This window comes from Platalea leucorodia, assembly GCF_965183815.1.
Source record: "Platalea leucorodia genome assembly, chromosome: 4".
NCBI lineage: Eukaryota > Metazoa > Chordata > Aves > Pelecaniformes > Threskiornithidae > Platalea > Platalea leucorodia.
This window is the reverse complement of record NC_138826.1, coordinates 37664122-37690828: the sequence shown is the minus strand read 5'-3', so window position 1 is coordinate 37690828 and position 26707 is coordinate 37664122. Positions and strand designations below refer to the sequence as shown.

At 43.8% G+C, this 26707-nt stretch overlaps 1 protein-coding gene across 6 annotated transcripts; it reads right to left on the bottom strand.

The window, feature by feature from the left end:
• Positions 1–309: 309 nt before the first annotated feature.
• Positions 310–25506, bottom strand: PSAP (prosaposin). Of its 6 annotated transcripts, XR_014228037.1 has the most exons (16): positions 25421–25495; positions 17243–17278; positions 14427–14560; positions 13376–13450; positions 12507–12632; positions 12050–12244; positions 10980–11123; positions 10375–10440; positions 7450–7563; positions 6415–6510; positions 6025–6211; positions 5697–5848; positions 3969–4049; positions 3278–3385; positions 1701–2687; positions 310–1486 (listed from the first exon to the last, which is right to left on the bottom strand). XR_014228037.1 is itself a non-coding variant. In XM_082310476.1 (15 exons), the coding sequence occupies exons 1-15, from the start codon at positions 25461–25463 to the stop codon at positions 2652–2654; spliced, it is 1593 nt and encodes a 530-aa protein (XP_082166602.1). In that variant the 5' UTR covers positions 25464–25495; the 3' UTR covers positions 310–2651. The 6 variants fall into 6 exon arrangements, 5 of the variants coding, with proteins under 5 accessions (XP_082166602.1, XP_082166604.1, XP_082166606.1 ...); XM_082310476.1 differs by having other exon boundaries at positions 310–2687; XM_082310478.1 differs by lacking the exon at positions 17243–17278 and having other exon boundaries at positions 310–2687; positions 25421–25506.
• Between the last annotated feature and the right edge of the window lie 1201 nt (positions 25507–26707).

The window sequence follows — 26707 nt, the reverse complement described above, 5'->3', positions numbered from 1 at the left end:
GCAAGGCGGAGGAATTGCAACACAGGGCTCTTGCCTCACATCAGGCATTGCGTTCGTCCGGGGAGGAGAGCGGCGGCGGCAATCCCTGGCAAGCCTCTTTAACCTGCAACTGCGCTCAACAGAACAAAGGCTTGATGGGACACGCATGTTGCAAGGCGATGGCAACTCAATGGGAACCTGAATCCTGCCACTCGGCCGCAGATTCCCAGTGACATTTTAGGACACGCCTTCTCCTGGCTCCACAGCAAAGGGGAAGCTAACGAGATCCTTTGGCAACTAGCACACACCGAGGAAATGAAACACACCAACTTACCAGTTTACAGAAGTTTTTATTGTTCATTAAGGAAGCTTTTGTGCAAAAATCAAGACAATGTTTTTTAGAAAGCAACTGCACGTGTCCCCCCAGCATAACTCAAGCGGGTCAGGTGCGACGGTCCACAGGAAGGGAGAAAAATAAAGAGACTCCCAGCGCTAGCACAGGATTTCCCCCGGTTCACCCTGCCTGACAGGTCGCTAGCATGAATACTTCACTACTAAAAACCCAAGAAAATTAAAACCTTGCCAACCTGTAAGAGCAAATATCAATCCACCCCACCCCCCCCACCCCCCCAAAAAAAAAATCACGCTAAGAGAACACCATCCAGTTTAAAAAGATCAAACACCATACTACATGCCGTGGTGTAACACAACCCATACCTCCAGGGCAGCGACACTGAAGAGAGCCCATTTCCTATCTGGCATATCTACCCCAACTGCGATACACCGCTGGAACCACTGCACAAGCCTGCCAAGACAGAAAGCTGCAGGTATTTTACATCTTCAGGGGAAATTACTTCTCTTTTTTTTTTTTTTTTTAAAGCCTGAGTGCTTCAGCATTCTGTACAAATGCAAACAGGAAAGACAAACCAGTATCACTGTCAACACTGCCCAGACATTTAGTATGTACACGTAGTAACAAAAAAGCTGCAGTCAAGTGGTTTTCCATTGAACAGCATAAAAATTACTTCGCTTGCTGCTAAAATGTTGTTACTGGAGCTCCCGCCTCACCCAAGACACCACAGGAACAGTAGCAGTTGCCGGCACCTTTCTGAACAGGACTGTAATTTTCAAAGCTCCACCTCTGCCCAGCTCCTCCTTCCCAAAGGTCTCCTCAGAGCTACTTTGGTGCCTCTGTTTTAGGGGTTAACTTGATCAGAAGTACGCACTAAGTGCTGCCAGGGGATGCAAGATCTGTCTCAAGCAACAGAAGTATGATTCTCATTCTCGAGGCCCCTACACCTCAAGGGTCTGACTTGTTTCCAGGGTAGCAGCCGGCCTCGAAAGGCTTTCGTTCAGAAATTCAGGCCATTTCCGTGGGATGCTGCAGAGGCGTGAAAGGCAGGTTGTCAGGTATGCCAGCAGAGCTGCCAAATACCTACCACAGTGCTCTCACCATCTGCCATCTCCGCTTGCTACTCAGACGCATTTCCCAACAGAAATGGGAAATCTGGAAAAAAAAAATTTATACTTCAAGCTACTCAGAAGGGCAAGAGTCAGTGACAATGGGTGGCAGGAATGGAAACTGCCCACAAGCCTCATAGCGCCTCTGAAGTTTTAGATGACTGAAATATGCTATGAGAGAAACACAGATCAAGGAACAAACCAGCAGTTTACAATAAAAAACATTTTTCCATGCATTCTGCCCTCTATGCTGAACTCACTTTGACATATGCACAGCCCCTGCTGACTTCTTCCCCTCCATCTTCTACCACCCCAGCTCGCTCCACCTCCTCGGCACCTGACTGGCTGCATGTAGGAAGCTGCAAGACTAAGCAGAATTGAGCAACTAGGGTAAGAAAAAAAAAAAAGGGGAGCCATTCCTTAGGTATGTCAGCATGCTTCAAAAGACTGAAATACCACTGTACAGGGCTTGACAGTAGAACACCCATGCTTATACCGAGTAGTCCAAGGGAATAGAAAGGACATGATCAAAGGTTGAGGGAGGGTTTCCTTAGCTATGGTAACACCACGAGCCATACGTGTGGTCACTCAAATGCAAAAGCGTGGTCACTCAAATGCAAATGCATCTTCTTAGGTACCAGTTACTTTGAAAGTTAGCTGGGCACACAACGTCCCCTCCTCTGCATCTGTAGAGCTTTGAAAATTCCAGCCGAAGGGATTTCCAGATACAACATTATCCCTTAGATTTCTCCTACGATTACACAGAAAATTAATATTCCAGCCGGATGTTAAAAATGCAAAGCATGTAATCTTCCCAATGCTGACTACAGAAAGACATTTGAAACTTCAGTCGCTATCTTGTTCTCTTTTTAAATTAAAAGATAGTAGTCTTGTCTCATTTCACCTTCTCTGTCATTCTTCCCAGCACCTAAAAAACACTTCAGCCTACCAATTAAAAATCTACAACACACTGACTATTTTTAGGAGCATAATGAGTTAAACTGTACAATCAGAAATATCTTTGTTAAGTCAACAATGAAGATCTGATCCTTCAAACAGCAGCACTGCTACAGAAGAGTTACGATAAAGGAACCTGAAGGTCAAATTGTTAATGAGGCAGAGAGGAGGGACATTTGAGATACAGCTCTCCGCCAACCTCAGCCCACATTTTTAAGAGCCATGGCAAACTTTCAGAACTGGAAATTCTTCTTCTAGTTCCACACATGACGTTTGCAGTGATCAACAGCCTAAAGGGAAAGAAACAGTATATGTTAGCAGAAAAAAGCCTGTTTGTAAACAAGTGTGCATCTACACATACAATTCAACGCCTTACTCTGAGTCAACATCTTGGGAGCAAATCTGTTTTTCTTAAAATAAGTGATTCCAGAGAGGACTAGAATAAATAATAGCCTCGTCCCCACCCAGAAGCTTCAGGAAAGAATGCTGATGACCCTTAGCCATTAAGGCCTGGCAAAGAAAACATCGGACCACAGCAATACTGGAAGCCAATTTTTAGAGCCTGATGAGAGATCATGACATGGTCTGTTGGCTGCAGGAACACAGACTAAATATAAAGCCCACGTTGTACCTTACTATAGATTCTGAAATGCTAGCAGAGGGGTGGGGGACAGGAACAAAGGGGAGAGGAAACAGCCTGCTTTAAGCAAGCTAAGAGCTATGGAAGACCATCTAATCAAACTCAACCACCTCTAGCCTTTTGCTTCCTGAAACTGGAATTCATCCACTTGGAAGTGTGGTATAGAAGCCAGAAAAGTAAGTTTATAAGGAGCTATCAAAGACCAATAGGAAACTTGAGACAGAATCCTGCTTTACATACGTTGCACTGAGCAGCAGTCTCCATGTTCTTACACCAGTAACCTGGACCCCAGACACAAGCATCATCCCCCAGGAGAGGCTGTTTAGCTGATCCACAGACTCCAAGTTTCTGTGAGAAGAACAGCAGCAGAGTCAGCATCTTTCTATTTGCATGAAGAGATCTCGACTCCAGCCTTATGTCTCAGCTTCCACCTGACTGAGCGTGGAAGCAACACCAAGGTAGCTTCAGGAGCTCCCACAGCACCACGCTCAACTGACAACTGCAGTCGTACTTGCAGCTGAACAAGTAGACATGAAGCAGTAATCTGACACAAGGAAGAATTAAGTTACCAGAACTGCTTCTTCATATTAAGTTTAAAGAAACAGAGCTTCTAGAAAGGGACCTTTCTCAAGAAATGTCATTTAACTTCCTCTCATCACATTCAGGGCACACTACACCTTGTAACTGAACCTCAACAGGGGATAACCACTGGCAGCTCTTTTCTTCTGTCCTTCCTTGCACAAGGCTGGCAGTCAGACAGCTGTTCATTCAGTAAGCCTGAGGCCTTGCACAACCGCATTTGCTCCAAGCATTCAGCATGCTTATTTTTATTCCAGCAGAGTTTCTGCATGCTAGGCACTGAAAGGCATACAGAGGAGTAGGCAGGACTGTATCAGAGCCCATACTCAATAGATCTGAACGCAATACTCACAGTGCAAACAAAAGTGGGATCCATCATCTCTGCCAAGAGTTGCACAACCACAGGTTCATACTGTTCCACAAACTGAACACACTGTAACAAAACACAGGTTGAGAGATTCTCTTGTTAAAGCCTTAGAAAGAGGAGGAAGATATAGTCTTCAACAGGCAGGCCTGTACACTACTCCAAACACCCCAATAATACACTCCAAACTGATAAACTAGAGGCTTGAGCTCTACAGATCGAAAAAGGACTCAGCATCGCACTACTCGCACAACTAGATCGATTTTTGCTAGCTCATACCTGCCTGCAGCTGTCTAAGAGATGAGAGAAAGAAGAATCTTATGATGAGAAAGGGGTCAAAAGGCAAAGAACAAAGCAGGACAGGCTTTGGGAAAAGCAGCAAGCAGGACAAGCTTTGATTTGCAAAGCTTAGTCCCTAATCGTGGAGATCACTGCTGTCTCAAGAGGAAAGCACACTGAACAAGCTGGAGACAAACATCCTGAACAGGATGGCAGCAATGCAGGAGTGACTCTTAAGCACTTGTAGCCCAAGTAGTTACTATTCACTTCAGACCAGGCAGCAGCAGGAACACTTCCCATCGATAGCAGTCAGCCCTCTAGTGGAGAGCCCATCTCCAAGGCACACAAAGACGGCGGCATTCTCAGCAGAGACTAATGGCACCGATTAATAAGCAAACCACAGCTATTAAACAGTCTCACAGCAGTTAGCAAGAATAGCTGTTTCATAGCTGCTTTAAGCCTGTATATTGTATACCTAGTAAACTTACAAACAGTTGCCACTTGCTGACGCTCAGCAGCCACCTAATAAGATTTCCAGGTAAATCTTGATAGCAGTGGCCTAACAGGTGTTGCTTTTTGCTGCCTCACTGGAATTATGCCAGCCTACTTCCAATTACTTTGTTAATCCCCTGAACAGGATCAGTGTTGAGGAAAAAAAAATACCTTCAGCTGTTCCCACCCGCTGTTCTCAGAGGATTTCCAGGGAAACCTTTACTGACTGCAAATTAGTACAACAATCCAGCCAGTCAATTCAGGCCCTTAAAGTCTCCATCTATTCAAAGGACTGCCAACCCCCGAGGATGGGGACTGCCACAACCTAATCCCCCTGCATCCCAAACTCCTTCCAGCCTCTAGCAGAGGGAGAGATTCCTTCAACTCTGACCTGCATTACGACCACCATGAGATGCCACTTGCTAGTTTTTCCCCAAATACTCTGCAAGATGTTTCATCCTTCTGTTCATCTCTATCTGCCTTGTTCTAACTGGAAGGCAGGGTGCCACACAGCAAGGCCTGTGTGGTCATTTGACTGCCTCAGACCAAGCCTCCTGCTCCCTCTTTTTTTGCTCTACTGCATGTGAGAAGCTGCTGTGCTTTGGTGCTAGTAAAGGGAAAAACCTAGGAAGGATCAGGTTGCTGAACACAAGCCAGTCTCAGCTGCACCTGTGGACAGTTTGTCTCCAGCCAGAGACCAAGGCAGTTGGCCAAACACAGAGACCTCTATTATGAGTACCTGGACATTTATAGCAGAAGTAGAGACACTTGAAAGACGGACCTAAAATTAGCATGTAGACAGAATATCAGGTGAAACGCTCAGAAAATGAGGTAAGCATAATTGTCACTGTAGCACCTATGTAAACCCAACAAGTCAACAAGGACAGCTCCCAACCATCAACAAGACCATTGCTTTTTAGCCTGCCTCCTGCACGAGCGCTTTACCTGATCACTGACAGACTCTGGCAGGAAGTGACAAACTTTTTCCAGCAAAGCCTCAATTTCAGCTGTTGTGGCATTCTTCTCTAGTTCTTTGTCTACATAAGCTACCACCATCTTGCAGATATCACAGAAGCCACCTGCAGGTTTCACTAAAACTGAGAAGAAAAAGAACAAAACCAAAAAAAAAACCAAACATCAGTGCTTAGGTAGTTCCCCCAAAGAGAAGAAAGGAGGCAGCATCAGCAAAGTACCAAAGCATATGTCCTTACAAGAGAGAGAATCATAGGTGAACTAGCTCATTTTGCAACACCACCAACTCCTCATTACCAACCTGGCTGCTGTGGAGGCTTGTTGGCTGCACAGCATTTCAGCATAACACACACGGCTTCAGGGTTCGTTGCCTCCAAGAGCATGTCAATCAAAGCCTGGCCGTAGACATCTATGAAGTCCTTACACTGGTCTTTGACAGTTGCTGGGAACAGGTAGCAGATGACCTCCATTTCATGTACAATCTCCTCCTGAAGCACAATGAAGGATGCGTGGCAAATGAGGAACAGAAATCCGACTCAATTCATAAGTACATGTTTTCTTACTCCATCCCACCCAGGATGGAAATCTTGCTCTCATGAAAATAGGCAATAAAATTAACTTTCCTTCCCCCTCCAATACAGCCATTTTACCCAAAGCCTAGGAAGAGGTACCATTTCCACCACTTGCACACCTCTGTCTTGTTGCTCTCCAAGAGGCCAGTCACTTCTTTCACCATGGTCTCACATATTTCACACAAGGAAAAAGTTTTCTCTTGAACGGAGGCTTTCTGAGTACACAGAAGAAACAAACAAAACAAAAAATCAGCACTTGACCACATTTGACAGGGACAATTCATAAAAGACCAGTCTAACAGCATTCACATTCAGGTGCTGCACACCAATTCATTTACCTAGCTGGCCAGTTTGAGCCGAATTCAAAAGGTCACCCAGAACTCAAAACCAACCTCAAAGGTCTCAGTAAAAAGCCTTTCTGAATGAACAGTCAATTTGTATGACTCCCCTCCCCATGCTGTGTAAGGAGGGGAGCTGAATTTAGTAGACACAGAGAAATAAGCAGCCCCACAGTGACTGGAGTCAAGGGGAATATGAAGTGTTTTTTAAAATACATTAATTGAGGACAAAATTTATTAGAATTGAGAGCACCCTCCTGTTTGCAAAAGAAACCTAGAAACTGAGGGACTTGAGGGAAATTGTTTGGAGCCTGTTAATCAGAAGTTAACTGTCCTCAAGACATTTTCCTTTCCAAAAAAACCTCAGCCCATGTCTCACCCAAAGGCCTTGAGAAGCTAAGGTGCTTCTCCAAGCTCGGAGCTTCAGCATTCTGACTGATCACTCATCTGCACATGCAGAGTGCTGTCCCATTTTTTAAAAGGGATCAAAGCATAACTCCAAATTTAGAGCAAAACTCAAATTCAGCACTTTGCCCCCTAACATTTGAGCTGTCATTTAGAATGGCTGCTATACTCTACTGCTGGAACAGGATTTCCCATTTCAAACCTGAAGTATTATCTTATAGCTTCAATTTAGTGTAGGCTCTGCTATTTTAACAAATCAGTCAGCTCTCCTACTTCACTGATCAGCATCAGAAACAAGACACAGCCAGGGAGACTTGGATTAAAAAGCTCCTATTTTTCTGTTACACCTAGTTTGTTAACACTAAAGCAAAAATGAAAGCAAAGCTGTTGGACACAAAAAGTCCATCTTACCTCCACAGTTTCCATTTTCACTTCATGAACCACTTGAGCTGGCACCAGAGTCTGAAGGGGAACAGATTTCACAGAAGGACAGAACCCAACCATGGCACAAATGTCCTTTGGTTGCTGTAAACAGATGTATAAGCAATTTTTAAAATCTAGAAGACTTTGCCCTTTCTATGGAGCCTGTGAGCAGGCACAGAGAACAAAGTTTTAAAAGGCTCCAACACAACTAGAAGTTTCATGACTACTTCTACTTCAAGTATTGCTAAAGCATTTGATATGGTTATAGGCAGGACAACTACCAGATGAAATTTAGCAGGTCTTTTAAAAGAGGAAGAAGTTAGGCCACATCCATTTAAAAACCCCATTTACCATGAGCTAATACACTATGCAAGCCCTTCAAAGGAGTTGACTTAAGAGCTACCAACACCAAAACAGGCCACCAGCATCACGTTAGACCTGCATCCGCAAAGCTGCTCCCCTGAAAGCTTTAAGTAATCACAGAAGAGGCTAATTATCCTGACTTCAGAGTTCACCCAAAAGCTGAAAGAAATGCCTAGAAGAAAGGACTCCTTTTCTCATCCACGAGCTACCTTCTGTAAAGCATCCAGTAACATCACATTTTGCAAACAGAAACAGACTCCCGCATTACTGAACACAGCCTATAAGAAACAAAAGTTGACCATGTTAAAACCTAAGCCTAACCCTTTTTACAAGCATCTGCAGTAACTGTATTTCAAGTGTTCCTTTCACAGCATGGGGGAAAACAGCAAACAGGAAAAAAGCCTTTAAAAAGGCTTTCTAAGTCTTTCCCAAAGGTTTTAAAAACATATATTACTAAATGCAAAAATAAATGCCGGACACGAGGCAAATTGCTCTAAGGAGGCCACGTTATACCCAAAGTGGTTCTACAGGGTAATACAGAAAACTTGAATTTTCCCACCTAAAGTCTACTTAAGCTAAATAAAGTTACCTTTGGTCCTATGGGTAATTAGAAGACCATACCCTAGCCTGGCACCAGGTCATCAAGCTTCTTACAGCAGAGGCTTATGCAACAGTTAATACATCATGCCAAAGCCTCATGCACAGGCAAAAGCAGTATCTCAAAGATACAGTGCTGCTTCAGACTACTCCAGGCAGTACCTTTAAGTCAAGCCTTTTAGTTCATGCATTGTAAGAAGCACTTCTAGATATTAATGTTACAGCAACACCCACATACACACAACATATTCTCTCACAGAGAGATGACAGACACAAGGTCTCCCAGGACTGCTTAAATTAAAAACCCAAATAGCTCTAGGAAGCAGGAGCCTAAAGGCCTCCCACATCTTCTTTTCAATTCATATACTCCAAACATCTATACCATTGTCCTAGGTTTAATGGTTAACCAAGAAAAGACCCAGGGACAGCTTCACTCAAGCCCTTTTGAGCCCAGACTTTAAACCAGAAGCTGACAGGAGCCACCGGCATGCTTTTTCCACATCTATCCTTCTTGTACGAAAGTGAGCATATTTTCTGCTCTGCTGGCCAAAGCATAATCAAGCTGAAATCTTAGTAGCACAAACTGGTATCTGGAGCTGGAAGTAGGACTGATGCACTGGAGGGAGTCTGTAGTCTTTCTCTGGTTTAATCACATAAAATATCCCTTGTATCTGTCAACAATGAGTACAATCACACCATGTACACAGCTAATAGAGCAAGTGAACTACAAGCCCTTTAAGAGCAAGAAGTGAACTACAAGCAGGCTATCACCACAGGCAAGTTGCTCACCTACCTGATCCTTCTGTTGACAGGGGAGATTGGAGACAGGGGAAGAAAGGAGAAATTAAAGATAACAGTTAAGAGAAAAAAAAATGTCAAGCACTTGGAACTGCATATACTCTTTCCATGAAGATGATGGAATATGACATAGTCCCCACCCCAAAGATCCTTAGCATTGCTACAGCAACTCACATTTAATTGCACAGTGCTAACCAGCATTATTCATTTGAAGCTATTAAAGCATCCTGGGCAAGACTACCTCCAAAGAGTTTGAACAACACTCAGCCGGATGCAAGGTGTGGTCATATTCCAATTTCAGGTATTAGCAACACAGTGCATTGAAATGCTTAAAATGAGAAACTAACTGTTGTTGGAACAAAGATTTGCTTCCCTCCCCAAACGCTTAAGAAGCAGTATGAGCCTTTAGCAACTGGAAACCGAAAAACACTGCTGTGTTGCCAAATTCAGGTTCAAGTCGGCCACATACTCTATTCATAAATTTATGTATGATTTGTTATGTTACTTGTGGCATCTAGGCACTGCATTCTCCAAGGAAAGGCTTACCCTTTTTTTTTTTTTTTTAAAGGCTTTGAGATCTCTGGATAAAAAGATGCTTTGGAGGTGGTCAGAGGTAAAATATATTCTATGTTGCTGCAGACAACCAGAGCTGGTGCAGTACCAGCCACTTTCCATGGCTCCTGTCAAGAGCCCAGAGAGCAGGAGTCTCGAGATAGCAAATACTGAAGAAGGATGTTTAGTCTTGCTTCAAATAGATGTTACCTCTAACACTTGAACCAATTTTGCAATACTGTGACAAAGATCAACTCTTAACATGCTTGGTGGGTATTTGGTGGGGAGGGGGGGGAAGTGGTGTAAGTACAAGACTGAGATAAAAGAGTATAAAGGAACCTATGTAATTCATCTTCTGTGTTTCAAAGGATCAGAGTGCCTTTTGCATTGCTGAAGTGGTTGTGAAAGAAAAGGAGAGTGCTAAAGAAAGCATTCTGAGACTGAAGTTACTATCCAATTAAATGCCAAGTTCAAAGCATTAACACCAAGACTCACAGAGCAAGGGCTCTCCCCAGACTTTTACTGCAGTAAATGTTTCCTGTTTCCAAATAAGTTGGCTACACAAAGCAGAAAAATGAACTGAGAGCAAATATTATATTCTACTGATCTTACCATGTGCATCATCATTTGGATAGCCAAGTCAGAATATTCAGAGATATAGTTCTTGCACTGCAGGAAGTGGGAAAAGAAAGTCTTATAAATATCAAATCACTGAAGCTGTAGAGTTAATCTAGAATTTTCTAATATATCTCAAGGTATTAATTTACCTGCACTACTTAATAACTACTCTGGTGCCTTTCAGAGCTTGTCCCAAATATAAGATGACATTTCAGGTTACACAATCGTCACACACATAGCTGCTTATCTGATGAGTCCTTTTCTCTTCCTCTCAGGGGAAAAACACTCCCCCTCACTGATATGACCACATTACCCCACCAGATCATTTTCATGAAAAAGGCCTTTAAGGGCTAGCAGCAATCTTGAGTCTTTTTTTCTCATCCCCAGTCCCATACACCCCACCCAACTTTCTTGACCAGAAAGTTTATGATTTCAGTGTTGTTATTGTTATACTGTGTAACATATCCTACATGTGACACACTCTCCTTTGTTTTATTAACTAGAGATTACATTGAGAGGATTAAAGCACTGAACAAGCTATTTTGTGTTCGCATACACAAACAGATTTTTAAACAAAGAAGATAGCTTACCATATCAGCCATTCCAGGTCCCAAACGGTCACACTCCTCCTTGGCATGAGCAACTAAAGACTTTACAAAAGAGGAGTTTGTCCTCACAGCTTCCTGAACATCAGTAACCAGCTGAATGCAATCTTGGCATACATCCCCACTTCCCTGGACAAAAAGTGGAAGGAAACTTAAGTTGACATATCTTCACATAACACATTTTAGAAGCTTCCATTACTACCAAGTTTTAAAAGCTATTTTGAACTATATACAAACTTTAATAAATACTCTATAGAATACTTAAAAGCCTGTACTAAAACGAATAGACAAGCCACTGTGGGTATATGCACCAGCCACTAGATGGAGATTACGTACCTACTTGGCTCTGAAACCCGAGATTAACTGTTAAGATACCCAATCTTCAAAATCTCTTGGTTTTGTTACAGACCACAGCAGGAAGGTTTCTAAATCTGGTGTAGATCTTACCTGCTCCACCCACAGCAGCTTGTTCTCCGCCCACTCGACTGTTTAACTCCCATAACCAGGCTTGCAATCAAAACTCAGCCTCTACTCACAAGTTCGTTGTCTCATCTACTCCCCTTTGTCAACTATTTGTTCTTTTCTGTCACCTCTGGATTCAGGGACAAATGCTTCCCCTGAAGGGCACAGCTAGCAGATTACTCAGAATGTGGGAGAAATCTTCTTCCTTTGAACACTGGCGCCAAACTTGCTCTCAGAAGAAATTGCTTCCAGTAAGACCTGCTTGACTACTACAGTCCTGGATGGGAACAGCCCAGCACAAGACTTGTCTTTATAGACTGTGGTTGTTAATCCAAGATTATACATATCGTCCACAGGGGCTGCAGCTATCATCTTACTTACACAGGTTAAGGAAAAAGGTAGTCGTCTGTATGCAGCAGCACAAAATTCAATAGGAGGCAGTCACCCAGGTGAAGCACATCAGCTTAATCTGTGCCCAGTACAACAATCCCTTACCAAGAATCATCAATAAGTTCTTAGACAAAGGAGCGCTGAAGCTCTGGAGCAAAACACATGCGCTTCTCTTGCACACTGGAATAGCATTACACCCTTACCTTAGAATTCTGCTTGGGTTTGTCCTGAGGGTAAAGGAGAAGAGGCACATTAGCCATAAATGGGGATGCCAGTTCAGAGAAATCCAGCTCTGGTATCTTATTGGACTGGAGTTGTTTCTGAAGCTTCATTGCTGCAAGGTGCTTCTGAAGGGACTGGCACAGTGAGAGGGCAGCACATACAACTTCAGGTTTATCCTAGGGGAGATAAGATAAAGCTCTAGACAGATGGCACTTTTATATGAAGTTCAGAGTAGAGAGTCATTCAGCTGAAACATGACAGGAAGGAAAAGTGTTTCACAGCAAGGAAGCCATCTTCAAATTTACACCATTAATTGCAACATCAGTGATCCATACAGGATTGAAGGATCATATGCACAATCTTATGTGGAATAGAAATTCAGGCATCAACAGGAGCACAACTTTTAATTCCAACAGTTGCAAATTGTTATCTACTTACTAGCTCTTCTTTGATCATGTCCATGATAACTGGCAGGTAGGAATCCACAATTTCTTTGCACTCAGAGACCAGGGTTTGGTCAGGAATAAACTCGCATGTCTTTTCCAAGTAAGAGCGGATCTCATCCTGTAAAAGATGAGGTGGTCTATAGACTATCAAATTTTTTTTTTTTTTTGAGATAGATGTATAGATTCTCTCTTTCTCTCTCAAATGCTCTTTCCATTCCCAAATGCAGGACACAAAGCCTAAAAAAAGCCTCTTGGACTCGGGTAGGTCCAGGCAGATGGCAAGCAAAACTAGAATGAGGTTTTACACTATAGGTCTATTTTCCCCAGTCCTGGACCTTTGATGAGACCCTGTCAAAGTGAAAACATGAAATACTGCTTGCAAGGCCTGCACAACACAGTCTTGCCAGCATAAAACATTTCCATTTAGTAAGAGGGAGTGAAACTATGGAATAGTAGGACAGTGATTTGTTTATACAAAGTACCCCCAGGTTCACAAAACAAAAAGGGAAAAAGTACCGACAAGCAAAATAAAGTCCACTTGGTGCAATCATCCACTTCTAGAGACTGTAGTATCCCACCTTTTAAGATTGATGGCCCGCTGACACAAAAACAATTTTATAAGAACCTACAGTCAATCAGGGATATGTTAGAGCACGAGAGGCTCTAGAATTTGCTAATCTCTAAACCAGAAAAGGCTGTTTAAAAGCCTTTTGCCCATGTACTCTGGCCCCTTTCAACATTTGCTGCTTAGGTTGGGAAAACATCACACAGACTACTCTTCCACCCCCTCACCTTGCAATCTTGTTAAGACAATGAAATCAAATAGTGCCTTGGGGCAAGGAGAAAGAAAGCTCTGCTTACCTCGGTGCCATTATCCTTCAAAACCTTGCCAGCCACTGTCACAAGTTCCTTACACAAGTCACAGGGGATACTGTTCTGGAGAGACAAGCAGAGAGTTACTTTTGAGACTGAATTAAGTACCTGTAAATGCAATGTGCAATTAACAATGCCAAGAACGAGCATCACATTTGGAACTGAAGTTAAGGAAGAAATACTGGCTGAAGCTGGGGTGGGAGGAGGCTATTCCAAGCATGTCCAGCTCCAGTTTCTTCAGTAAATCTACCACTTGCTTACTTCACCTAGTCCCACCTCCCTTGAAGTATATTGCCCCAAGAACCTCTTTTAGCTTACTCTTCAAAGAGTTCACACTTACTAAGAACTTTACAGGCAGCTTCACTCTTTTTAGTTGTGCTCTGCCATTCTGACATTCCTCCCTTCCCCTACTTTTCCACAAACAAACATATCTCAGCACAGATATAGCCAAGATGGACCAAATGCATCTGTAAGTAAAATGCCTTTTTCCCATAGGAAATTTTGAAACAATACCACAAACTACAGCTACATCTAGTAAAGCAGGACTCGCATTTAGTACAAATGCAACTTGAAAAGCCACACTAAATGTAACATTTGTACAATTATTTACTGTCATGGCTTTCGTAATTTAGCATATGCTGCACCTTTTGTTGAACATTAACTTAAGAGAAAGACCTAAAGAAGCATGCAGCTTTTTTTGTAATAAGCCTATCAGTTTGGCATTGCTCAAGAATAAGAAAAGGCTCTATGAATTAGGAGTCGGTTTAATAAAGAGGAACAAGTCTGAAATCCACTAGCTCCATTCCACACATTGCTCAGTGATTGTGCAACAGGTCACAGGAGAAGTCAGCAGATGAGTTGTGCAAGGCAGAGAAGTGCAAAGCAACCTTTACCTAGCACCCAAATTAAGGCATAGTAACCCAGGCATAGACAGATGTAGCACTTAACTCTGATGAGAAACTTGAAAAATCTTCATCAGCATATGGAAACCAGCTACCTCAACTACAAGTAGAAAGGAGTCTCAGTAGTCGATACTTACTACAGTAGGCTTGTTCCAGACATTCTGCTGGCAGTGTTTCACTGCTCCACACTGCGATGCTGTCCGAACACTCTGACACCATACCTCCGGACCCTTCACGCAGTCCTTCTGCCACAAAACAGGGCTTGCTGCAGCTGCCAAAAAAAAAAAACCCCAAACACATTCTTTCACAGTTGCACACTTGAATGATTTCCACTCCAAAGCAAGCAGGTTAATGCTCTACAGTATAACCACAATCTCTCCAATACGCCACTTAGGTTTACTAACATTCTTAAGCACATTTCAATCCAGCAATTTCTGACCTGAAACACGAGTCCCAAATACAGACTACACAGCCAAAGAACTCGGAAAAACTGTAACAGCTGAACTTCCCTACTGATGTGCCTGAGTCTCAGCACCTCAGCAGTCCATTCCTCCATCATCCACCTTTTGTTAAAAAAAAAAAAAAAAAAAACAAAAAACACACACATAAACAAAAAAAACACAACACCAAAAAAAACCCAAAAACTAAAACTTCACTTTGCTTAGCACACAAGAACTACCAGATGACTTGAAACAGAGAAACTGCTCATTGCAGAAATCTACACTTCAGGCAGCTGACTCCCAAAGCTACAACCCCCCTGTCCCTGCAGTCACTTCAGCTCCGAACCAGCAGTCACATCTAGCTTTAGTTGCCATCTGCATTCCTTCTCCCAGGTAAATCACCCTTTTCTCATACAGCAACTGAGAGCGCTAGGAAACTAACTGGATTAGAAGGCAAAACACCACACACATTACATGGAGGACTTAAGAGCCAAGTGCAGACCAAAACAGTGATCATAAACAGAAAGTTTCAAGAAAGTCAAAGCAAAAGAGGGACAGAAAACAATGTGAGACATGTTCTGTCATGTAGTTTTTAAATGCATTAAATCTGTTCAGACTTTATTTCTTCTTGGTCAGTTCTTCAACTGTGTACAGAACATTTTGTGGGGGTGGAAAAAAACACAAGTCCTTGTCTGGACATTACCTCCCACCACATGGAATTGCCTTGCAACCTATAAAGTTTTGAAGTAAAATACAGAATTCCATTTCTGGACAGTCTTCCTAAAGAAACATAAAAGATCTGCACTACTAAGTAATTAATAGTACAAGTTAATCAACTGCACCTTTTAGCTGACTTTCCAAGCTTTTTATTTTTTATTGTGCTGTCTGGACCAGACACCCAACTTCTCCCAGTTTTCTAAAACCATCCTATCCGTCGGTAGGCTCAGCTTCTTCAGCAGTCAATCTCCTACATTGCACTAACCTATGAAGAAACAACTCCTAAAATCCTACAGCAGACAGGCTCCAAAAGAAATCTGCCACGGTCTAAACCTACAAGGCACTGCTGTCAAAGTTTTAGAAAGGAAAAAAATGCCCATTCAAACCTATTAGCTGTATAGGTGTTGTTTAGGAGCCATTATCTTCACATCAATGCTGTTTACACATCACAAAATGCTGTAAAATTACATTGTCGACCAAGAAGCAGGAGTTAAGCTCTTTGATTCCTACGAAGCTTCTAGTAAGGTTATGACAGATGAACAATCACTTTTCCTTTTCTCGTGTCTTCGTTCTAAGCAATTAGAGGATCAACTTAACGGCTGAATTACCAGTGCATCTCCTAGGTACATAGCCGCTACACATCAAACAGAGCCAGATAAACACTGCTTTATAGGTGGCATTCTGAAGCCTTCTCAGCTGTTGATTTATAAAGCCTGCTTACACTGGACTTCACAGAGGAATGACCCATTTATTTTAAGAATAATGTGCTTTGCATACTTAGTCTTCTACACAAGAGCATGAAGTTTGCCACCCTCTCTCCCAGGGAAAAGCCTAGATTGCATATTATTCTTTGGCAAGACAGCACACTAGGATTGCTTTTAAGATTGTAGGAATAAGACTTCAAACTTCCAAATAATGTATAGTTAGCAAAATATTTACAGATGGCCTATTCTAAATTACAGCATTATTAATCTGGAAGCACTAGGAATAGTTAAGTTTCAAAGTCAGACTGCTCAGCCAAATAGCTGTCAGCTCTGGCAGGATGACAATAACCAAGTATACACCTGATTAAGGGAAAGAGTTATTCTTTCCTTTCAGATATTGGTATTGAACAATGGTAGGAAGGCTCTGCAAGGCAGAGACAAAGTCTGGCTAAAGTCAAGCAAGACCTTGACTTTAAACAGTGGAATTAAGGGCTTCCAACTATGTACAAGTATAGCTTTTAACCTATGCCTTCAGTTCTGTAAATCAAAAGAACATTACTCCCCCTCCCATTTGAAACATCCTGTAAAACTACAAAACTATAAAACTACAACAATAGTTATTCCAAGCAGTTTCTCAAACTCTCGATCTAAGAAGCTGTTTAAAACCCAAACCGAGGAATTCATGCCCTAACTTGCACTTGTTTGATCTAACTCTTAATGAACTTCCAGGTTTTGTTCGGCTTTTTACTTTAAGATCCTGTCACAGTATGACTTTTCAGATCCATACCCAGTTTTGGCAGAATGTCTAACAGCTGGTCTTGTTCATTCTTCCTTGTAGCCTCTGACCATCATAAGTGCAGGACAAAAGAAATACTATGGTTCAGATTTATGCTTACTTATCAGCTTTCTTGGGTGTATGTCTTTAACAAATTCCCTGTTGCATGGCTTCTGTATCAGATGCTCACACAGAGTCAGCCACTAACGCTCTGACCTGCCAGGACGCAGCAAGGGGTATTGGCAGGGCAGCAGGGTTTTGTCAGGTTATGACACTGAGGCAGAAGAAAACTGAAGAGCAAGGCAGTAGTCTCAGACCTTTTGAGGCGAGCAGAGTGCAGGTTGCAGATAATTCTGTTCAGAAGAAAAAAAAAGGCTTAAAATTAGATTGACTTTTGACAGTACATTAACTACTTGATGCCTCTGATTGTGCTGCTTCCCTGCATCATGTCTCACCAGTTTGGAAGGAGACAAGAGTAATTTCTCAGAAGGGGCATACACAGCCATATTTTGTTCAGATTCTGCTCAAAGCACTGCCACTGGGCACACAGGCACTTCAGATTTGAGAATACAGACATTAAAGTTATCTGCAATCCTCTACAGGAGACCAAAGCCACAAGATCTCAGAAGAGCTTGAAACCACAGGGACAGTGATGAATGAGAAGCAAACTCTTCATAATCCAGTCAACACTGAAAACTAGTTTTAGGATGCAAGTAAGCACCCCAAACACCTTCCTACTGGCATTATCTAAAGTTCTCACTCCTGCACAACATCAGAGCAAGATGAAATGCCAACGTACCTTCCTAATTTTTTCCATTAAAAAAGCCAATAGATTCAGGAAACATGAATCAGCTATGCCACGAGGATCAACACTTATCTACAGAAAACAAAACGGAGGAATAGTAATGTCCTTTCAGTTACGAAGGACACTGGGGAAGTTCTTTTCTTCCGAGAAGAAAACTCTACATTTGCTGCTTTCAGTATAGATCTTTCTGGTCAAATAGCGAGTGGGCAAATTTGTTAGGGCCACACATCACTGGGCACATTTTAGAAAGCAGCTACAAAACAAAGATGACAAACACTAAGCACAGCCTCTTTTCTTCCATCTTCCACAGTGACTTTAAATATAGTTAAGCTTGTATTAGTTTATTCTGTATTATGTTGAAATATTTTTATTACATAACTCAATGTCTAATATGAAAGGATGCACCTTCATTGCAACAGTATCCACCCTCCCTATCTGAATGTCCTGGGAAAACAGAAACAAAACTAGAAAAACTCTGCATTAATTCCGATCTTGCAGATTCGGAAAAAGAATAGCCCGAAATCCTTTACTGTTCCCACTTTTTCCTTTAGTTTGTTCTCCTGCTTAATTTTGAGACAGTGTTTTTCCTCATATGTTAACTTATGCTACAACAAAAGCAAATATGCCAGTGAAGTGTGTTAAGACCTTGAGCTGTTTCACAATAGGATGAACAGTTTTAAGTCTTAACAGTTATCTTGCCTGTTCCCTCAAAATAGCCTGTGCTGCAAGAAGAGTGACACCTTAATGTGGTATTTCACATCCCCAGCACAGCAGCAAGCCAAGAGAAAACAAAGCACTGTCAGTTACCTCACACAACTCTTAATGCTCGCTGGATAAACCCAATGGGATTACCTTCTTAGTTATCTCCGGCATCCCTTTATTTTATATATTGTTCTTTATCTAAGGTCATCCATTTTTAAATAGATTTCTCCTTTCTTTGTGGATTAGCTCTCAACAGTCACATGTCATGCCCACCCAAACCTGCGCCCCTTCCCCAAAGTTCTTGCAAGCCACTATTTTGAGAGCACCAAACAAGTTTATCTGTGAAGGCCAGGTTGTTTCTTTACTCATCCTCTTCACTGGTTCCACCCTTCTTGAACTGCTTCAGAAATGTGGTTTCTTCCATTTTAGAAGGAACGATCTTTGCTCCACCAAGCTTGTCTTAATTTAAGCAGTGAAAGAAAATGGAGGAGGAAGGACAAGGGGGGGGTAAAAATTCAACCCATGTATAAAGGGTACGTCTTTTAGATGTGAAAGACTTCAGCTTTCCAGCTTCTAGCCAAGCTGACAGGCCACAGGCACCCTAGGATCCTTGACTACACTTGCAGCTTCTCAAAACAAAACAAAAAAAGATTCACACCCACTCTGACCTCTCTGATGCTCATGCCTGACAGACAAGAGAAGCCATCTCCCAGAACAAGCGTTGCCTTAGAAACACAGCCTGAAGCCCAACAACATACCGCTCCAACAAGTTGAAGGGTAACAGCAGAAAAGGAAGAAACCTCTTCTTTGAGGCCCAGGTCAGCAACCTAACACTGCCAGAACACCAGTAACACAGTCCTGACAAGTGACAGCTACTGCATATCACATGGGGCCCTGCCAAGGAATTCATACAAAAGCCAGTTTAAAGGCTGCAAAGATAACGGGAAACCTGCAACTTCCTCCCACAGTGGTACTATCCTACTTACTTCAGTGACTGTGCATTACTCCCAGACACTTCTTCAAAGCAGCAAATGCCAACTATGATCTCCTTCCTCAACACTAGGCATCTGGAATGGAAGTGCTAACATATGATCAGAAGTTGGGAAGTAGAGGCGACAGCCCTCAGACAATACCCCTTTTCCACTTGGAAAGCACGTGAAATGTGCATGTGAAAGCACGGTTCAGTTCTTCACTCCTCTTCAGGAAACAGGAAGCTAAAAGGAAGCTTATAATGGCTGGATTAACATTCTGCAAGGACAGCTACTGGAAAATTGTTAACCTTCCCCTCCCTCAAGCATTTGTGTTATTCTTTTTACAGGAAGAGCCAGCCTGAATTTCCTCCCGAGATTCTCGGAAAAACACCCTAAGCAATCCCCTTCAAAGCTGTACTGAATCTACTAATGACACTTTCGTGATCATGCTTAAAGTTAACACCTTATACAAGCTTCTATGAAGAGAGATTCAATATGGGCCAGACCAGATTACCTAAAGAGCCAGAGGATAAACCAGAAAACTATCACCCAGAACACAAAGAAAAATCAGTCTGAAGACTCAAGCCTCCTCCAAATCAAATTGCTAGAAAACCTTAGTGTGAGCAGCATTTTTACAGACAAATTAACATGCAGTTGGCAAGAAAAAGGGAAGACCTGAGCCGCTGTTCACTTGAATGGCTTGAAGTCAAATGTGGAAGATTACTTGGGGTGTTGTCAACTCTTAGGCCTTCATGACAATCTAACTTGTTCTAAGTATGTTAACATATTCTTCAGGAGGGATGCTCTTTCCCAGGCTGTGCCACTTGGCAATGTTAAAGAAAGACCATTCATAATCCCCCAGAAATTACCCATATACCATTGCATCTGAATGCATCAGTCTCTGCCATTCTGTGCTCAGTTAGTTACTGATTTTTCCCCATTTCTTTTGAGAATTGCAAAAGCAAAGTGTGTTTAAGTTAAAGAAGTCAAGGGGGATTGACTTTTCTTCATCAAATCTTACAAAGCGTCAACAAGTCAAGGAGTGACCTCAACCTGAGGCTATCTGAAGGGCTCAATACTCCACAGCATCTCTGGTCAGTTAGTGAGTTTAAGTAAAATTTCAAAAGCTGTAACAGTGTGACATGCTAGTAACTCATGCCAAAGGTCTACTATGCCTCTGGATTAACGAGGCAGTAAAATGACCAGAGTATTTGAGAGATTACAGGCAATTTGCAGAAGAAACAGATGAAATCTGGCCAGCTGTTATCAGTATTCCAGATGTCTGTTAAAAATCAGGGTCTTCCTGTCCAATATCTACTGATCAGGTATCAAGCTCGAAACATTTGTAACTAGCACAATTCACAAGAAATGAGTTTTGAGTTAACGTCATGGTTGGGCTCTTCCTCAAAGTGGGGAAGACATTCTCATTTTGATACGCTACCTCTGCTGTAAAACATTGTTCTTACCTCAGATGTTCCCTTGCTTCCCTCACCAGAAGACAGGCACGGCAAGAGAAGCGGTTTGTCTAAGTACAAGCAACCACAATAAAGTTAAAGATAGCAGAGAACAGGATGAGCCAAGACAGTAAAATCAGCTCTACTGTCCCAGTAGGTTGTCCCAATTGCTATAAAGGCTGAAAGAAAGCCATAATTTCCACATTGACCAGAGGTTGCTACCAGGTTGCCAAGCAATCCCCAACTTCTGCCTGAGATTTTTCCTGTGACAGAATCTAGGAGAGATATTTGGATGTCCCAGGGCATCTGGCAGTCATCAGGAGTAAGCGGTCCCATACAGTATGTTAAGATATTCCCAGTAAGTTATAAGAAGCATTTTTCCCTACAGCAGATCCCTGAAGAAATATGCCTAAATGTTTTGAACATACTTGTTGCCCATCTCCACTCCTCCTGGTTTTGTTTTGGGTTGTTTTTTTGGGGGTGGGAGGGCAGGGGGTGGTGGTGGTGTAGATTTCATGCGAGTCTCTGCAGAAATTCTGTATTGAACATCCTCTTTTCACCAGACAAGTATATTCACACCACAAAGAACGGAAAAGTCTGCTAGTTATGCCGAGAGCCATGTCTGTAAGAGAAGACAAAATGCCTGGCCACAGGTTATACTGCAGCCCCAGCAAAGCACAGGTGAAGTCCAGAGGCACCTAAAAACTTCAGAAAACAGAAGGGCAGTTCAAGACGCTGCCATGGTGAAACAGAAGAAAAGTCTCAGGAGCAGTGCGCTTTTTTACACTGCTGCCAGGGAAGTGCTTGAATGCAGAATGAATGCCAGACATGGAAGACAACTCAAAAGGAAGCTCCCTTAAGGAACGGGAAGACATCAGATCCCCGCAGTTGAGCAGAGAAAGTATGCCAGAGGGATGAAAAGGGACATTTTTAAAAAGCAGCTTCAGGGAGGACAGCAGTTAGCGATGAGAGCCTGGAAAAGGCAAACCATGGAATACAAGGTGAAAGAATAACCTACCTGGGAGTACAGTGGTGGAGCAGCTGATAGCAGGAAAGAAGAAAGTGTTAACCCCTAATCTGTGCATACTAATAGCTTGCATCCCGATATGAACATTGTCAAAGGATTTTAAACGTATGTCAGGAAAAAACAAGCCTCAAAATCTCACTGCAAGGTTCATTTACTCAGCATCTCCAAGAAAATCTCTCTATATGCAGTCTCTTACAGCAATAGAGAATGAAGTTTAAAAACTAATCTGGGTAAACAGTGTAAACCTGAGACTCCTCACTCCAAGAGGAAGAAAAACACTGCTATCTGAAATTAAACTTTGCTCCGTGACCAAATACACAGACAAGCATTGCCTCAAAATATATGCACACACTCAAAGACCACAGAAGTACCCCCTTTAACTTGCAATAGGAACTCTGATATCTTAGCAGCAGCAAATGAATTGCATACAAAAGTTGCTACATAAAGAAAAAAAAAAAAAACATAAAATAAACTGCAAGTAAATCCTTAAAGAAAAAACAAACACAAACCCTTTGTTTGTCCTGTAGTTCTAAGGTGTTGCCCCAAACCTGCTTTGAAGAATCAGATCCACATGAGACATTGAAACAAAAACCCACTGGCAGCCAGCCTAACTGGTCTTGCTTCCCCGACAGATACAAAGTAAAAATCTTCCTGCCTGTCACACCATAAAACCCTCCCTGAAACAGCATAGTCCAACCTCCCGGAGAGTCCCAACCGACATCACCTGATGGAAACACCTTCAGTTTTGCTGACAAGCTCCCACTCTCTTGTTCCACACTCTACACATCATCTCGGTTTTCACAGATTCCCAGAACCACTTATTTGTGGTGTGCTGAATAGCACGAACAGGTTGTAAAAAGACCGCATAAGGCTTCAGAAGCTCTGCAGAGGCAATCGTGCATTTCACCAAGCGCAACCATGACCAGGCAAAACAGCTTGCGCGGCTCCTCCAGACGCAACCAAGAACATCTCTTTCTATTTATACCTCTTCTGCAAACAAGGAGGAGATTGTGCAAGGGCAAGTTTACACAACCCAAATGACTGGTGCACTATCGAAGGACCGCTTCTTTATGTGATGGTTGTAAGGTGCCTCATACCCACAGCACTCCCTGTTATTCCTCTAAGAAAACAAGGATATACTTTTTAGAAGTAAGATGCCTTCCACTGTTTGCTTAATTTCATCTACAGTAGCGGGCTGCACCAGCCTAGCTTTTTTGTTAGAAACCACATTCCCAACTAGAGCAAGCCTGCAAACTACAGAGCATAGTCTGAGTTCAATTATCTGCTTTTTCCGCATCCTGTAGAAAATTCAAGTCAGACTAACAGCCTTCAATTTTCCTGTCCCCAAATGTTCTGACCAGTATTTGTTGGGGGAATTATATATTACTTTGAAATCTTGGAAGGAAGATTAAGTCTCTACTATTTTAGGGGGGGGTGAAATGAGCACATCCTCAAAACTTTTTACTTTCCACTCCCAGCTTAACTTTTATTTTACCAAGAGGGAAAAAAAAAAATTCAGCTCAAGAGAAACTGCCTTCTGTTTTAACTGTGCACCCAGCCTTCCTCCTTTCCTGGTCTCAAAGACAAGCAACAATCAAAGTGCGTATCGGTAGTCCGGAGATCCCGAGTCCTGTACACCCTGCTTTAATTCCTTCGTGTCTGCCTTAAAGGGAAGATGCACAGAAGCACTGTAAGTAGGTCAACCAAAAACCCTCATGGCCTACCAGCCATGCTGTAAGCCAGCCAAGTAACTCCATTAGGATACACCAAGGGTGGCTCAGTTTTGATCCAGCTAATTAATTAGCTTAGTAGACGAAAACGGTGTTTCAGGTTGTCACAGCAAAATCTTCAGAAAAATATGCACAATACTATCACAGGTGAGTCGATTAGTATTTATAACAGAACCTTGGTGAAAAAAAGACAGGTGTTTATTTGTGTTAAAATAGTGACTTCCTAAAGCAAAACAGGCCTAACAAGTCTTCTGCTATGCTCAGTTGCATACGCATGCCTTCAACAGGCAGACCAAGCTAACTCTCATTGCTGAACTGGTTTCTCATTACGATTTCCCTAAAGACACTAATGGGAAACCTGATGGATACTTCAAGGCAAATCCTTTTCACTTTTACAGTACAAGAAGCTACAATGATTTTAGTGATTTGGAAACAGTCCCAATAGAAATCATAATTGATGGCAGTTAATTCAGTGCAGAGCAGACACAAAAGTCATATTATTAAAGCAGATAAACATGCAGGGTGAAAGCTGACATCTGATTCCTTGTTACCAGCCTGAAAAGTCTGAGATTCTCCATTAAACTGTCTACATATCAGTATATTAAAACTCCACTTAAGTACAAGACTAGTGTACAATCATGCAAGAGACATAATTTACTGCAGTCTGCCAGTTGGTTATTCCTATGGCTTTTAAGCAGCTAGTCAGGCTTTTTTTTTTTTTCTTAGTTGACTTGTGAAATGTTGCAGGTTAAACTCATAAGCAAATAAGCTCCAGGTTTAAAATTCTCTTATTTAAAGGAAAATTCTCAGAAAAATTGTGTGCATCACTGTATTAGACCTTCAATTTTGGGGTTTCTAGCCATTCCATGCCACAACCTGAAGGTGCATTACCCCTCCAGTCAGGCTATGAATCATTTCTGTAGCTCTGTCTAGCTTCTGCAAAGTACAAAACACAAGCGCTGCCTTTTTTAACCTCTGCTCCTAACGCTAAAGGCAGAATATCAGTTATTCCCACCACCACCACCTCAGCAACAACAGGTAACAAGGCAGCGAGCAGCAACGTTAGTGGAATTTTCCATGTGGAGCAGGAGACCCTAATGAAATGAGGCTGCTAAAAGCACCCAACAGAAGAGGCCACCTCTTGCCATCTGAAAGAGGATTAACACCCATCTATCCCTGAAGTGCCAAAGATAAACAGAGAACTGCTGCCAGAAAAACAGTTTCTACCAATTGCTCTTATTTGGCTCTATGAGGTGACAATAGTTGCCCGATTAGCGTCAGATATGGATACAAACTGACCCGACGCCACCGCAGCGCCATCGGGGAGTCATTTTCCTACCGGCCGTGGGGAAGGCTGCTTTCTCACGGGGAGGGACCTCCCCCTGCCTTTACCTGATCGCTCTTCTTGGGTGACTCCCCCCCACCCCAAAGACAGCTTTTCCATCACAGCCACCCCGAAGCCGCCCCTGAAACCCCCGCTCCCCCGCCCCGCCCCAGGCCCTGCTCCCCCGCCGGGACCGTTAGGCCCCGCACCGGGCTGCGCCACCGCCCGCCACCCTCCCTTATCGCTGCCTCCTCTCCCCGCCCTTTCGGCCGCCGGGCTCGGCAGCTCCTGCTGGGAGAAGAGAAACAGCTTTAGGCCCGGCCTCCCCCCGCACCGCCGCCTCACAGCGCCGGCCGCCCCTCAGCCCGCTCGCCCCCGGGCGGGCCCTCGGGTGGTGAGGGAACGCCGGCCCAGACCGCCGGGGCTAAGCGTGAGGGGAAAGCGGAGCGGGAGGCGGAGGCCGGGCCGGCCGGGCCGCTTACCGACCGCCAGGAGCCCGAGGAGGCAGAGGAGCCGCCGCGCCATCCTCCCCGCGCCCGCCTGCAATGCGGCGGCACCGCCGCCCCCCCCCGCCCCTATATGAAGGCTGCGCCGGGCGCCACCGCGCATGCGCCCGGCCGCACCGCCCCCGCCCGCCCGCCCGCCGCGCATGCGCGGGGAGGGGGCGAGCGCCTCGCGCCCCTCACCCCCCGCACATGCGCCGTCCGCCGCCGCCATTTCGAGGACGCGGCGGCGGTTTGCCGCTCGGCGCCGGGGCGGCAGGCTCCTCCGGGAACGGGGTGCGAGCCCCCGCCGCTTGAAACGGCCCGAGCTGGGCGGAGGAAAGGCCCCGCGGGCCACAAAAGGCGGTTGGCGCAGCGCCGTCCCGGGGCCCTCCGCAGGCGGTGGGAGCACCGCAGGCCGGGCGGCCCCCGTAGGCCCCCCAGGCTCGCTTTCGGCTGGTGGCATCTCACGGAGGTGCGCACCAGCACGGAGGAGAAGCGCCACGGCAGAGCTTCCCACTCGTAGCTTCCCATCTGGTTGCCTGGGGTGGGGGGTGCTTGTTTTTCCTTGCTGTGCCTGGCAGGCCCCTGCTCCCCGTTACCACTGGGCAGCTAGGTATATGTGTTGTCCAAAGGAACAGTAATTAAAAGTACAATTAAGAAAGACGGCCTGAATTGGCTTGGTATCTCCTGGACTCTTACTCCGGCCACATCACTTGCCCACTGGAACAACTAACTAGCCCAGAAAAAAAAATGCAGTATTTTCCTACTGGATCAACCAACAGAACCAGCTCAGCTGAGGGCTGGAGCTGGTCCCTCGCAGGCAGAAGCCAGGCTCACCAGGACTGCACAGAGCTGTTAGACCAGCTCCTCTCTTCTTTTAAACCCAGGCTCGGGGCTTTCTGTTGCTGGAGGAGTGGTCCCGATATGCTAGGTGCTTCTCACAGCCTGGAGAGCTTCGCTTGGACGTCCCCTGCTGCCTCACCATAACTCAAAGACTCATCACATCTGAAGCGCTCACAATCTGTGAGGGTTATCATGCCCAGTTTGTGACGATCTTCAAGGTAAGCCCTTCATCTAAGGGCATACCTGGTATTACCGTGTTAGGTCCCCGCCTACATGTTCATTTTTCAAGGACCAGACTTGTTGATAACGTTTAAGGTTTACTTGCAGTTTAAAGGTTAGGAGGTAGTGGATCTGTTTTGTTTCACTTTGCCAGTCTACACCAAACAGGGTAATGCACATTTCTCTTATGAAGATCTTTTTTAAATTAAAAGCCAAGCTAAG

Excerpts from the sequence above, each read along its gene's own strand:
- PSAP (XM_082310476.1), bottom strand. The coding sequence starts at position 25,463 with ATGGCGCGGCGGCTCCTCTGCCTCCTCGGGCTCCTGGCGGTCG. Across the intron at positions 6,212-6,414 it reads TGGAGAGCAACAAGACAGAG|GAGGAGATTGTACATGAAAT; the intron begins GTGTGCAAGTGG and ends ATTGTGCTTCAG. Across the intron at positions 3,386-3,968 it reads ATCCCACTTTTGTTTGCACT|AAACTTGGAGTCTGTGGATC; the intron begins GTGAGTATTGCG and ends TTCTTCTCACAG.